This window comes from Hemiscyllium ocellatum, chromosome 7, assembly GCF_020745735.1.
Source record: "Hemiscyllium ocellatum isolate sHemOce1 chromosome 7, sHemOce1.pat.X.cur, whole genome shotgun sequence".
In the NCBI taxonomy this organism is placed as follows: domain Eukaryota; kingdom Metazoa; phylum Chordata; class Chondrichthyes; order Orectolobiformes; family Hemiscylliidae; genus Hemiscyllium; species Hemiscyllium ocellatum.
Genome location: NC_083407.1, coordinates 69,730,023 through 69,744,593, shown reverse-complemented (window position 1 = coordinate 69,744,593; position 14,571 = coordinate 69,730,023). Strand labels below are relative to the sequence as shown.

At 38.5% G+C, this 14,571-nt stretch overlaps 1 protein-coding gene across 1 annotated transcript in view; it reads left to right on the top strand.

Annotated features, from left to right (window-relative positions):
• Nucleotides 1–14,571, top strand: part of pde11a (phosphodiesterase 11a) — a 394,952-nt gene that overhangs the window by 247,851 nt on the left and 132,530 nt on the right. Inside the window, exons 7-10 of the mRNA XM_060828117.1 lie at nt 1,281–1,356; nt 4,725–4,792; nt 7,274–7,366; nt 9,221–9,271. Of these exons, the coding sequence (XP_060684100.1) occupies nt 1,281–1,356; nt 4,725–4,792; nt 7,274–7,366; nt 9,221–9,271 (288 nt within the window). The remainder of the gene's footprint in view (nt 1–1,280; nt 1,357–4,724; nt 4,793–7,273; nt 7,367–9,220; nt 9,272–14,571) is intronic.

Below are 14,571 nucleotides of genomic sequence, written 5' to 3'. Positions count from 1 at the left end.
AAAAATTTTAGTTATCTTATTCACAGATCTATGGAAAGGTATTTAAATGTAGAAATGTTAAATAGAAAGACCATTATCAAATTATTTTTTCAAATGTTCTGTTTTTTAATGAACACACACCTCCTTCCATTTTCTCTCTTCTCATACTATAAGCTGTGACTCATGTTAATTGTAGCTCAATGAGTGTTGACGCGACCCAATACCTCAGTAAAATGGTCATTCTGCTTGTGTGAAATGAAACAACATAAACAGATTATTCAGTTATGTTTGGAAGGGGAAAATTGGAGCTAAACCCAGACCTCTTCCCATCTACTTGTATACAACTGCTGCAACTGGGATAGGCATCAGGAGCACAAAATCCATCTGATTCATCTCTGGTCAAGGACACTGAGGGCAATAAGATTAGCTAGCATTACACTCAAAATTGACCATAATGCTTTATGCTCTGTATTATTTAGTCATATACTGATTTCACTGATTAACTTATCAAACAAGGATTCAAGTGATTTTTAATTTTTTTTCCTTTATGTATTACCTGGCTAGGGCAGTACCAACCACAGTTTACTGTTGACATATATTTATAGCTTTAGTTTAGAATATTCATAGACAAATAGCATAAAATCCACTGACTGACAACTTTATACTTAAATTTTAAAAGTAAGCCTTGTTTAAGGAGTCAATATTGAAACAAAGGAGATTATTGAATTATACTCCACATTGTCTAGAAACATTATAATAATCCCTTCCTACTCCATAAACTTTTGCACAGTACAAAAAGGTCACATAATGGGATTACAAGCATTATATATTATCGAGTGACTTGACATATTTGCTCCTTAAAACCATAAAGATCTTCTTTTCTCAAGGTACCTTGCAGCTTATTAACCTCTAAGTATAGAACATACAACAGACTGATGCAGTATTAATGTCTCATTTATTACTGCTTGACAAACGAGCCATAATCTACAGCACATTCTCATCGGAATGCATTTAACTATGTACATGCCAGGGTAACTTTATACTCAATGAAACCTGAGATAGTTATATAGTATTAATTATTACTTGCTTAATGTTTACCTATTTTGGATGTGTATGTAAATTATTTTTCTAATTTAGTCAGCAGTGATGACTTCCTATACCAATCGTTGATAGGGCCAGCAATCCTGTTGTCTGATTAACTTCCACTATGCATCAGTTCCATCAGTACGCAGTTAAGATTGAAGTCTTACTTTTGTGATCAAATTTCGCATTTAAAGGAGCTTGTATGTGTTTGCGTTTAGGCTGATCAGATTTCTGGCTTCCACACCCGTTCAGTTCTTTGTGTACCAATATGGAACAGTGGCCATCAGATAATTGGTATGTCTTTAGTGATTCCTTCAATTTGTTTTAATTTTATTTCAGCAATTAATCTGATACATTTTTGTGAAATGAACATGTTCGTGAAGAGAGAAATAACAAAAGAGAGAAACCTATTTCCTGGGACAAGTATAGTGTAACTTCCAACCCTCCCTGTCACTCTGATTTCCTGTCCACTTCAGCAATTCACAGCCAGGTTGTGTGAGTGAGAATGAAGTAATATACAAAAATTAGATGTACCTCCATCTAATGGAGAGCAAAGAAAAGAGAAAGGAAAAGCTGACTGTTTGGTTCAGTCTCCCTCCTTTGAATACTCTTTCTATTAGTTGATTGTGGAGCAGTACTGAAGATTGATTTAATTCCAGGCAGTTCTATTCTGTTTGATGAAACCCCACTTGAGCCAATAAGTGAGAAATGGTTAATCCAATGATAAACAGGGTGGGTTGGAGCAGCGCTGATACACGCCTTGAATGGTACAGGAATTGACAGTTTATCCTGAAGAGCCTGTGACCAGTGGAGTGCCACAAAGATCGGTGCTGGGTCCTCTACTTTTTGTCATTTACATAAATGATTTGGATGCGAGCATAAAAGGTACAGTTAGTAAGTTTGCAGATGACACCAAAATTGGAGGTGTAGTGGACAGTGAAGAGAGTTACCTCAGATTACAACAGGATCTGGACCAGATGGGCCAATGGGCTGAGAAGTGGCAGATGGAGTTTAATTCAGATAAATGCGAGGTGCTGCATTTTGGGAAAGCAAATCTTAGCAGGACTTATTCACTTAATGGTAAGGTCCTCGGGAGTGTTGCTGAACAAAGAGACCTTGGAGTGCAGGTTCATAGATCCTTGAAAGCGGAGTTACAGGTAGATAGGATAGTGAAGAAGGCGTTTAGTTTGTTCTCTTTCCGTGGTCGGAGTATTGAGTACAGGTGTTGGGAGGTCATGTTACGGCTGTACAGGACATTGGTTAGGCCTAATTTGGAATATTGTGTGCAATTCTGGTTTCCTTCCTATCAAAAAGTTGTTGTGAAACTTGAAAGGGTTCAGAAAAGATTTACAAGGTTGTTGCTTTCGTTGGGGAATTTGAGCTATGGGGAGAGGCTGAACAGGCTGGGGCTGTTTACCCTGGAGCGTCGGAGGCTGAGGGGTGATCTTATAGAGGTTTACAAAATTATGAGGGGCATAGATAGGATAAATAGACAAAGTCTTTTCCCTGGGTTGGGAGAGTCCAGAACTAGAGGGCATAGGTTTAGGGTGAGTGGGGAAAGTTATAAAGTGGACCTAAGGGGCAACTTTTTCATACAGAGCGTGGTACGTGTATAGAATGAGCTGCCAGAGGATGTGGTGGAGGCTGGTACAATTGCAACATTTAAGAGGCATTTGGATGGGTATATGAATAAGAAGGGTTTGGAGGGATATGGGCCAGGTGCTGGCAGGTGGGACTAGATTGGGTTGGGATATCTGGTCGGCATGGATGGGTTGGACCGAAGGGTCTGTTTCCATGCCGTACATCTCTATGTAGCCGTATCTCAATGTGGCTATACCGAGTCGCATGCATATAATTTCTACAGTTTAAACAAGATAACAGGGCAATATTTATACCGTTAATGGTAGGGACGTATTGCTGAACAAAGAGACCTAGGGTTGCAGGTGCATAGTTCCTTGAAAGTGGAGTTGTAGGCGGACAGGATGGTGAAGAAGGTGTTTGGCATACTTGCCTTTATTCGTAAGAACATTACGCATAGGAGTTGGAGCTGTACAGGACATTAGTAAGGCCACTTTTATAATACTGCATACAATTTTCATTGTCCTTCTTCAAGAAGGATGTTGTTAAACTTGACAGGGTGCAGAAAAGATTTACAAGGATGTTGCTGGGACTGGAAGGTTTGAACTATAGGGAAGAGGCTGAATGGACTGGGGCATTTTTCCTTAGGGGGTCGGAGGCTGATGGGTCACCTTATAAAGATTTATAAAATCATGAAGGGCATGGATAGGTTAACAGCCAAGGTCTTTTTCCTAGGATGGGGAGTTCAAAACTACAGGGCATAGGTTTAAGGTGAGAGGGAAAAGATTTATAAAGGATATGACATGGAGGTGCCGGTATTGGACTGGAATAGACAAAATTAAAAATGACACGACACCGGGTTATAGTCCAACAGGTTTGTTTGAAAGTACAAGTTTTTGGAGTGCTGCTCCTTCATCAGGTAGCTAGTGGGGCAGGATCACAGGACACCGAATTTATAGTAAAAGATCAAAGTGTCATACAACTGATGCAATGTATTCGACAAACCTAGATGGCTGTGAAATCTTTAATCACTTAGAAAGGGGACGCAGGTTTTGATTGATTAATATGTAAATCCCAGAATTTTGTGCCCCAAGATAATTTAACATTTTATCAGTATATTTTAAAAAAGGGACATCTCAGCTCAGACAATGCATTAAAGGTGTGAGGTTAGAGTCTGTCTTGTTCCAACCTGGAGTCAGACTGTTGTTATTTCCAAAATAGGAATTTAAAACTGTCACATTGACTGACTGCCTACAGATCATGAACTTTTTGAACAAAGCAGAAGTATCTGCAAAAACAAATCTGCAAATGTAATTTCACCATATAGACTTATATGTATGTGCGAATGAGGGTGAGAGGGAGAGGGAAAGTGCGTGTGTGGTCACCTGTAGTGTTCATGAACCCAAGATCCCATTTGAGGCTATCTTCATGGGTATTGAACTTGGCTAGCATCCTCTGCTCAGCAACTCTGTGTTATTGTGTATCCCAAAGTCCGCCTTGGAGGACGATCACCTGAAGACCCGAGGCCAAATGTCCTTGACCACTGATGTTTTCACGCAGAGGGCGGGCCATGTATGTATGGAACAAACTGGGAGAGGAGGTTGTGGAGGCTGGTACAATTACAACATTTAAAAGGCATTTGGATGGATATATGGATCAGAAGAGTTTAGAGGGATATGGGGCAAGTGCTGGCAAATAGGGCTAAGTCACATTGGGATGTTTGGTTGGTGCAAACGAGTTGGACCGTGCTATATGACTTTATATTTCTAAGATAAAATACTTTGTGCACTCGCACATGTGCTCAGCTGATGTTTTCAGAACCTACTTGCGTTAGGTTTCTAGTATTCTATCTCTCAATAATATATGCTGCCTAAGACAAGGAATCGTTGCAAGAGAAACGAAAGAAAATATGAGTTCCTTTTAAGAGATAGGATGATCCTTATCAAAATAAATCTGCAAGAAATGATAATATTCATACCAGTTGCTTTATGCATCATATTAAGACAATTTATCTTTTGATTTTGTAACTCAGTAATAGGAGTTCAGGTTGTTATGTGTATGATTTACAACTTGTTAACTTTCAGGTGTGGCACAGGTCCTCAATCGGCTTGATGGGAAGCCATTTGATGATGATGACCAGAGACTGTTTGAGGTAAGGAAATCAATTAGTATTTCCTTATTTTGAGACAAGTTATGTATTTTTTAGAATAAAAAATATATTGGCATAATTTAGACTGAAAGCTGGAAAATCCCATACAATTGTCCAGGAATAATATCCTGCAAAGAAGTCAAAGTTTGAGAGCTCAGACTATCAGAAGAATTATACAAGTTTGATTACACAGGTGCAGAAAAGAATCAACTTTGATTAACCTTTCTTTTTAAGGTTTTTGTTTTACGATCTCTTTTGTCAACGCCTCATTATTTATTTTCACAAGCCCAAGATGTATAAAGTATTTAAAATTTCTGTAAATTATGCTTTAATGGGTTATTTGATTGTACTATCATAGGCAATAGGAATGCCAAATATATTTGAAATAATTTTGCACGAATGACTTTTTAAGCATTTTTCACACATACTCTTGTTACTATACGATTAATTTGTTCTGTACATAGTTGTAACATGTAAATAGGCACGGAGATATGGAAGGCATTGTATTAATATGAGTTAATATGGGATGGGAAAAGCATGAGTTGGCATTGGGTTGACATGGTTGGGGCAAGGGAAAAACACTTTGAAGTTACCATTCAAAAAAGTTCCTGAGTCCAAACTATGGATTAATTTGAGATTCATGAACCATGATTCATGGAGAAACTGGTCCAAATCGATAAAAATTGCTAGTGGGTTATGAAATACCTTCCCGTTTGACAGGATCAGGTTGGGAGCACACAGCAAAGTAAATTTACGATGCTAGGAATAGTGTGGGAAGTTTTAGAATCCGGTCCTACCTGGCATTTTTAAATGGCTCCAGAATCATTCCAATTCTGCAAAATTCTGGCCTGATCTCTTTCCCTTTGGGATTGTTGCTCTTACAAAACCTTTTTGTGATCGTGTTTAATGCCTGTGGCTATACTCATTCCAGACACTGCATTGATTTTCAATCACTGCTTTAAAATGCTGCTGAAGTTTCCAGTGATCCTTTCAGTTTAAACTCTCCTTGCTCTGCATGATTTGTAAAGCTCATTTTTCTTTCTCAATCCATTTCTGATTATTCTGCAAAGTATTGCATTACATTGAACTGTATTGTAGTAAAAGCATTACTCACATGAAGAACATTGTTTGCTTTTATGAAAAATGTTTTATTTGCTGTCTAGACTTCTAACTTCTGAGAAACAAAGGGCTCACTGTTTAAGCTTAAACATCAATTAATATATTGGGCTTACTTTTGTAAACTCTTATCAGTGATACCCACAGTTGGTGAAATACCTCAAAAACTTATTTTTAGCACATACCGGAAATCAGTTGGCAAGCCAAATCCATTTCCGGTTATGCACTGGTGCAAGTTTTTGGGAGACGAAGGGATGTGGATAGAAATAGAACATGTAATATTCCATTTTAAATACTTTACTTAAGCTAGCATTTAATTAAGCTGTATCATTCCAAAGATAAGAATTACAAAATGTGCACACCAGTACTATTAAATATTTGTCTGTGCCAATGTAAGAAGACGTGATAAAGTTATAAAAGACTTCATTTTAATAGGTGTAATCATATTTGAAATTAAAAAATATTAATTTGGTGACAGCATCTTATTACAGTGAACAATCATCATTTAAATTTGCAATTGCAAAGCATTCAATATTTGAAAAGAAAAGTTGGAAATATTTCAAAGTAAGAGGACATTAATACATCAGCAAAGTATTTCTAGTTTATTTGATAAAGAATTTCAATTCTGAAGAGGAACATTTCCAATGTTTCAGAACTAATTTTTATTCTGGATTTTGTTTCTTTTACTCATTCACGGAATGTGAACATCACTGGCTGGGCATGCACTTATTGTCATTCCCTAGTTGCCCTTGAGAAGTTAAACCCCAAATTTTAAGATTTGTCATATTCCATAGATCATTTTAATTCACTGTATGTGGGCTTAGTTGCTGAAAAATCACAAAAATTGTATTGTTGACCAACATTCTACGGACGTAGTTTATAGGAGAAATGTTGATGCAAACAATTCTATTTACAGAATTGGACAAGTATTCACCATTAGACATGACAGCAGATATTTTAAAGCATGTGTTACTGCTGTGCTTTCTAGAATATAATTTTATTTTCATTAGATAATTTTTAACGACCAAGAAAATAGCTTCTAACCCTCAAAATCTGCAATACAATTTTAGAGACTATAATAGTATGTGAAATCAGGTGGGTGAAAAACAAGCAAAATAAATTTGAAGCACAGTGGTGGTCAATATATTGAGAAGAACTAGATAACTATGCAATATGCTGCAGTTTTGCACTGGGACTTTTTTTGCCACAACCTGAATACAACGTGATGAAAGTGAACATTGTCATGTCCAGCAATGACTTTAACATTTAAAGCCATTATTATTAATACAGAGTCTTGACTACAGAGAAAGATCACACAAATAGGACTTACATTTTTCTCAATAATGTTTCTGATGATATTTGTTGCAGGCGTTTGTAATCTTTTGTGGCCTTGGTATCAACAACACCATTATGTATGATCAAGTGAAGAAGTCCTGGGCAAAGCAATCTGTAGCTCTTGATGTAAGTATCTACTTAACTTTATATATTGTTCTCAAACAATAATTTTTCTTCTATATATAACATCACCAGAATAAACTATTGTCACATCTGGAAACCACTATGGATTTATGAAGGATGTGTACTTTCATGGAGGAGCCGATAGAGTGGCAACATTTCAGTCAATGAAATAAAAACAGTAAGTGCTAGAGAATCTCTGCAGGTTTGGCAGCATCTGTGAAGCCAAAAACAGAGTTAATGGTTTGAATCCAGTACGAACCTTTTGCAGCTGAAAGATTAAAACAGGAATCCTGTTGGAGAGAAGAACAGAATTTCTTAAGGCATAAATACCTGGAAAAGAAATTGCAATGAGCTAAACACTCAATGTTAAGCAAAATACTGAGGATGCTGGAAAGCTGAAATAAAAACAGAAGATGTTGGGGAAACTCAGCACGTCTGACAGCAGCATCTGTTCAGAGAGAAGCAGATAACATTTTGAGTTTGATCTGGCTTCTTCAGAACTCAATGAATAAACAGACTTGGAACATTACAATAAATTGTGCAAACTCTCAAGGGGCTTATCCTGCTGTTTGCAGATCAAATGGGAAAATTATGAGTGTATTTGTTGTAACAAGCAAGGCTACAGTCAGGATTTTGTTTCAAGAATGGGGCAGATTGAGAGATGCTACTGGTATTCATGTGGCAGTCAGGAACAAGCTAGAGGCAATAAACCTCAAGCTGCAGTGACCTTGACTGCAACAAACAGTAATATGCTGTGACAGATAGTTGCAGGTCTTGTGAGAGACAACATTACTCTGTGACGGTGTCCCTTAAGAATTCAATCCTCTTTGTGCACTACACTTCAAACAACTGTAGATGTGCAGCTCTGAGTCTATATTGTTTATTGAGATGAAAAATTTTCTTTCTAATAAGATTCCTTTTGTTTGATCTCCCTCAAGCTCAGCTGTATTTGTTCTTCTAAATAATCTTTTCAATGTTGTGTGGCGTTCAGTCTCAGTCACCCTTTCAAGCAATGAGTTTCAAGAAACCCTAACCTTCTGGGTGCAAATCAATTGCCTCAGATTCCCTTTAAACCTCTTGCCCCAAACCTTACATCTATTCTCCCTTGTTATTGGCCCCTTTACAAAGGGAATAAGTTTCTCTCTATTAATCCTAATTATGCCCCTGGTAATTTTGTACACTTCAATCAGGACCCCTTTCAGCCTTCTTTGCTCTAAGATAAATAACCCCAGCCTATGTAGTCTCTCTTCATAGCTGAAACATTCTAGCCGAGGAAAGATCCTGGTGATTCTGCTCTACACCATCTTTACTGCAATCCCATCTTGTCTATAGTACAGCAGCTAGAACTATATACAGTACTCTAGCTATGGATTAATGGTATATAAAACATCACAACGTTGCTGTTTTATTCAACACCTCAGCAAATAAAAACAAGTATCGCAAATGGCTTTCTTAACCACTATACCTACCTGTCCTACTGCCTTCAAGAATTATTGGACATACACACCAGGGTCCCTCTGATCCTCTGCACTTCCTAGGATCCTACCTATCAATGTGTACTCTCTTATCTTGTTAGTGCTTCCAAGATTCATCACCTTGTAGTTTTCAGGATTAACTTCCCTTTACCACCGTTCTCACCATCCTTACAAAACAAAACAAGATTTGTGACATAAAGAACAGATTTGGGTATTCGTTGTGCTATTGCATTGTGGACATTGTATGTCTATAATTGTTCAATTCTAACATTTTCCTCCAAGGCAACTTATATAATAATCTGCACTTAGGGGCACCTTGTTTTTAGAGGATTTTAGAACCAATTCTCTGTGCAGCAGGTAATTTTCTTTAATTCTATTGCAGGTCCTCTCATATCATGCTACATGTTTAAAGACTGAAGTAGACAAATTTAAGGTAGGATTCATCAACAGTGAAAGTATATCCAGCGTCATTCTGATTCAAACTTCATTTTTTGCAAAATGAAATGTTTTAGCTTCCAACATTTAATAACAGAGGGAGATTAATCTGTGTAGAATGCAACAAAATACTATTTACAATTCTAAAGTTGTAGGAACAATATTTCACATGGACAGAATTTCAAACAGCTATAAGTATTCCTAGTCATTTCCAAAATGATTGGCTTTCTGTTATATAAATTATGCATAAGTATAAGAGGACTAATTTCACTATTTGTAATTGAGAAAAAACATGAGATCATGATGTTAAACATTTTGTGACAATATATATATATGCCAGTCTGGAACATACATATATGAGTTGAAACATCAACAAAAAAACCAAGAGATTTAATGACTCATTGGCTATGGACAACGTCACCAGAATTTTGAACTTTTAGCAAGTAAGTCAATTATCTTCTTTTCATGGTAAAACGATCTTTTCACAATAAGCAAAATAAAACTTCTACAATGAGGGAGCAGTAACAGCCAGTGAACATAAAAGGTTTATTCATAAAGTTTTACCCTAATAGAAGTGAACAGTTCTTGTTTCCTAATGGAAAACTTTCTCTGGCTATCATTTTTGAAGAGGTCTGAATGATATTATAGATAGCACATCTGTTGCCATCTAATAAATATTTCACAGCTACTGTGTTAGTGTATTCAACAATGTGATAAATTTTGAGAAGCTCCTGGTATTCTAACTAGATGAGTATGTCTCCTGGAATTCTATATTTACATTTGTCTGTTGACAGAGTATGAAATGATTCTGTTGATCTGTGAATTATGAGTGAATTACTTGACAACCTCCGAGAGATATCCTGAGATGCTTTCCTGTTTAGATTTAAAATTACACTTCTGCTGATAGCAAACTTTACAGGAATTCAAGTCCAGATATTGATCAGATTTCTTTTTTAGTGAACTGGAGTAGGATTGAGTAGTGAATGAGTGATCACAGTTATTTTATTTGCAACAAACCCTTGGACAAAATAAATTTGTTTAATTTAGGTGAATACCTGCTTTGCTTCTTAGGTTCTGTGCATTGTTTTAACGTTATGTTGAAACAGTAAAACATCAGCAATAAAACAGAAAAACTTGAGCAACTTAGCTTCTGTAGAGAGAAGCAGAGTTAACATTTCAAGTCTTTGGAACATCAGCAGCACACACTCATGCAGTTTTATCCAGTACTGAATGTCAAGCACCAATAACACAGCATTACTGTGCTTGATCTAGAAGTGGTTTCATCAGACATAGAGTCTAGAAGCCTGCTCTGCACCGATGAAAAATATTAATGTAATCTGGAAACAATTTCAGTGGTTGTCGAAGAAAAAGAAAAGATTTTAAATCAGTTTGCTCAATTGCGTTTTGATCCACCTCCGTGACAGGTGGGACTTGAACTCAGACTTCTAAGCCCAAAGATAGATGGAACACTACCACATGCCACAACAGCCCGTGGGTGCTGTGCCAGAGTGGTTGGCTATGTGTACATTATATGTAAGGCTCACTAAGGCCACAATTGTTGTTATTTCAGGAAGTGTACATAGAGCATCCAAAAATCATTCAAATTCAGTGGTCAATTCAAGGTTCAACAATTTTTCAAGCTGTGTGGTGTTTTCAAAATATTTTTCTGTCTTTTCCCTTTTTATTGTGCAACAGAAATGAGTAGATTAGATTAGACTTACAGTGTGGAAACAGGCCCTTCGGCCCAACAAGTCCACACCGACCCGCCAAAGCGCAACCCACCCATACCCCTACATTTACACCTACCTAACACTACGGGCAATTTAGCATGGCCAATTCACCTAACCTGCACATCTTTGGACTGTGGGAGGAAACCGGAGCACCCGGAGGAAACCCACGCAGACACGGGGAGAACATGCAAACTCCACACAGTCAGTCGCCTGAGTCGGGAATTGAACCCGGGTCTCAGGCGCTGTGAGGCAGCAGTGCTAACCACTGTGCCACCGTGCCGCCCACTTGTTGCCAGTAGTTGCCAGTATAATTTTACAAATGGTGCACAGATACAAGGCTTTTGTGTGGAGCAGCAGAAAATGGGGGACAGACTAAATGAATATTTTGCATCAGTATTTACTGTGGAAAAGGATATGGATGGTATAGAAAGTAGCGAAATAGATGGTGACATCTTGCAAAATGTCCATATTACAGAGGAGGAAGTGCTGGATGTCTTCAAATGGTTCAAGGTGGATAAATCCCCAGGACCTGATCAGGTATACCCTAGAACTCTGTGGGAAGCTAGGGAAGTGATTGCTCGGCCTCTTGCTGAGATATTTGTATCATCCACAGTCACAAGTGAAGTACTGGAAGACTGGAGGTTGGCTAACGTGGTACCATTCTTAAAGAAGGGTAGTAAGGACAAGTCAGGGAACTGTAGACCAGTGAGCCTGACGTCAGTGGTGGGCAAGTTGTTGGAGGGAATCCTGAGGGACAGGAGGTACATGTATTTGGAAAGGCAAGGACTGATTAAGGATAGTCAACATGTCTTTGTGTGTGGGAAATCATGTCTCACAAACTTAATTGAGCTTTTTGAAGAAGTAACAAAGAGGATTGATGAGGGCAGAGTGGTAGATGTGATCTATATGGACTTCAGTGAGGCGTTCGACAAGGTTCCCCATGGGAGACTGGGTAGCAAATTTAGATCTCACGGAATACAGAGAAAACTACCCATTTGGATACAGAACTGACTCGAAGGTAGAAAACAGAGGGTGGTGGTGGAGGGTTGTTTTTCAGACTGGAGGCCTGTGACAAGTGGAGTGCCACAAGGATCGGTGCTGGGTCCTCTACTTTTTGTCATTTATGTAAATGATTTGGATGCGAGCATAAGAGGTATAGTTAGTAAGTTTGCAAATGACACCAAAATTGGAGGTGTAGTGGACAGCGAAGAAGGTTACCTTAGATTGCAACAGGATCTTGATCAGATAGGCCAATGGGCCGAGAAGTGGCAGATGGAGTTTAATCAGATAAATGCAAAGTGCTACATTTTGGGAATGCAAACCTTAGCAGGACTTATACACTTAATGGTAAGGTCCTAGGGAGTGTTGCTGAACAAAGAGACCTTGGAGTGAACGTTTATAGCCCCTTGAAAGTGGAGTCACAGGTAGATAGGATAGTGAAGAAGGCTTCTTTCTTTTATTGGTCAGAGTATTGAGTCCAGGAGTTGGGAGGTCATGTTGCGGCTGTACAGGACATTGGTTAAGCCACTGTTGGAATATTGCGTGCAATTCTGGTCTCCTTCCTATCGGAAAGATGTTGTGAATCTTGAAAAGGTTCAGAAAGGATTTAGAAGGATGTTGCCAGGTTTGAAGGATTTGGGCTATGGGGAGAGACTGGACAGGCTGGGGCTGTTTTCCCTGGAGCGTTGTACGTTGAGGGGTGACATTATAGAGGTTTACAAAATTATGAGGGGCATGGATAGGATAAATAGACAAAGTCTTTTCCCTGGGATCGGGGAGTCCAGAACTAGAGGGCATAGGTGAGAGGGGAAAGATATAAAAGAGACCTAAGGGGCAACTTTTTCTCACAGAGGGTGGTACGTGTATGGAATGAGCTGCCAGAGGAAGTGGTGGAGGCTGGTATAATTGCAACATTAAGAGGCATTTGGTTGGGTATCTGAATAGGAAGGGTTTGGAGGGATATGGGCCGGGTGCTGGCAGGTGGGACTAGATTGAGTTGGGATATCTGGTCGGCATGGATGGGTTGGACCGAAGGAATTGTTTCCATGCTGTACATCTCTATGACTCTATGACCCAATTTCTGGATTAGTGGTGCTGGAAGAACACAGCAGTTCAGGCAGCATCCGAGGAGCAGTAAAATCGACGTTTCGGGCAAAAGCCCTTCATCAGGATTACAGGCAGAGAGCCTGAAGGGTGGAGAGATAAGTGAGAGGAGGGTGGGGGTGGAGTGAAAGTAGCTATGACCCAGTCAGGTACTGAAAATACAACCATCTAGACTTTTCCTTGAGGTATTTGAAGTAGCAAGATCTGTTTCTATGTTTTTAGCTTAGGCAGAGGAGGAATGTAACATGATTGAGTCAAGCAGGCGTGTTAGCATCAGTGTGTAATTTTCACTTCATTGTGATCCAATGGAGATTTCAAAAATTCTGTGTGCAGAAATAATTTCTCTTACAGAATCACGAATTACAGGTCATTCTTTTATATAGCGTGTTTCATCAACATGAATTGGCTGTAATACACTTGACGAGTAGGGGACGCTGTTTCCAAAGTTCAAACCTTTAAAATGTGTGTTGGCTATAATGTGATTACATCGGCAATACTATCTGTATTGCACGACGCTTGTATAATGCGGGGTCTCACAGGAATGTGACTATCATGCTATAGAAGAAATGACTGTAGCTGTATTGTCACAAGTACTCACAAGAATACAGTGAAAACCTAACAAGTTGCAACTTACAGTGCCTTCTTAGGTACCAAGGCACATAGGTACCAATTTTTAAGTACAAATATGTAGGGAAAAATAATTAGAAAAATAAAGAACTGAAATAAAAGGTAAAATAAAATAAAATGCAGTCACACAACTGGATCAACAAGCCATTGTACATATATAGTCGACTTCACACCAATTTCAGTGGCATATCTTGAATGCCTACTGAATGACTCTTACCAAAGTACTGGGCAACAGATTGCCATCATGATCACCGGCCATTATCCTGCATGTATTACATGGAAAGCACACAAAGCCTTGAAATTCCTTCGTGATCCTCAAGTGCAAATTCACCAGAGCTTGCAAATCAACAAGATGGCATCTTATTAACATGGGTCACACATATGTCAGCATTACTTACTGCATTTCTACAGCACTTACCTGTGCTGTAGTCTACCAATCCATAATTAGAATAAGGTCCAAGGTCAAATTTATCAATGGCCCTAGCTGACCTTTGAGCAATGGAGCAGATCTTCTAAAATTAAAATAAAACTTAAAACTAATGTCTGGTCCGGGCCTCATTAGCGAGGTCCATAGATTAACATTAATTAACTTGCAAGTCACCGCTCACCTGATATGCTGAGCCAAATTGCAGTCCAAGCAATAAGAACTGCAAATGTAGAGGATATCCAGTACACACTCCACACCTTGACTGTTCATTTCCTTTGTCAGGAGTGGACACAAGATCAGTCCTATATAGGGCAAACAGAATGCTTTTAGAATATCAGAGATCTGCACAGGTATCGTGCTTAAAACTTTCAGCTTGGTACACTTAATGGTCAACATGTTGATATTGTTTTG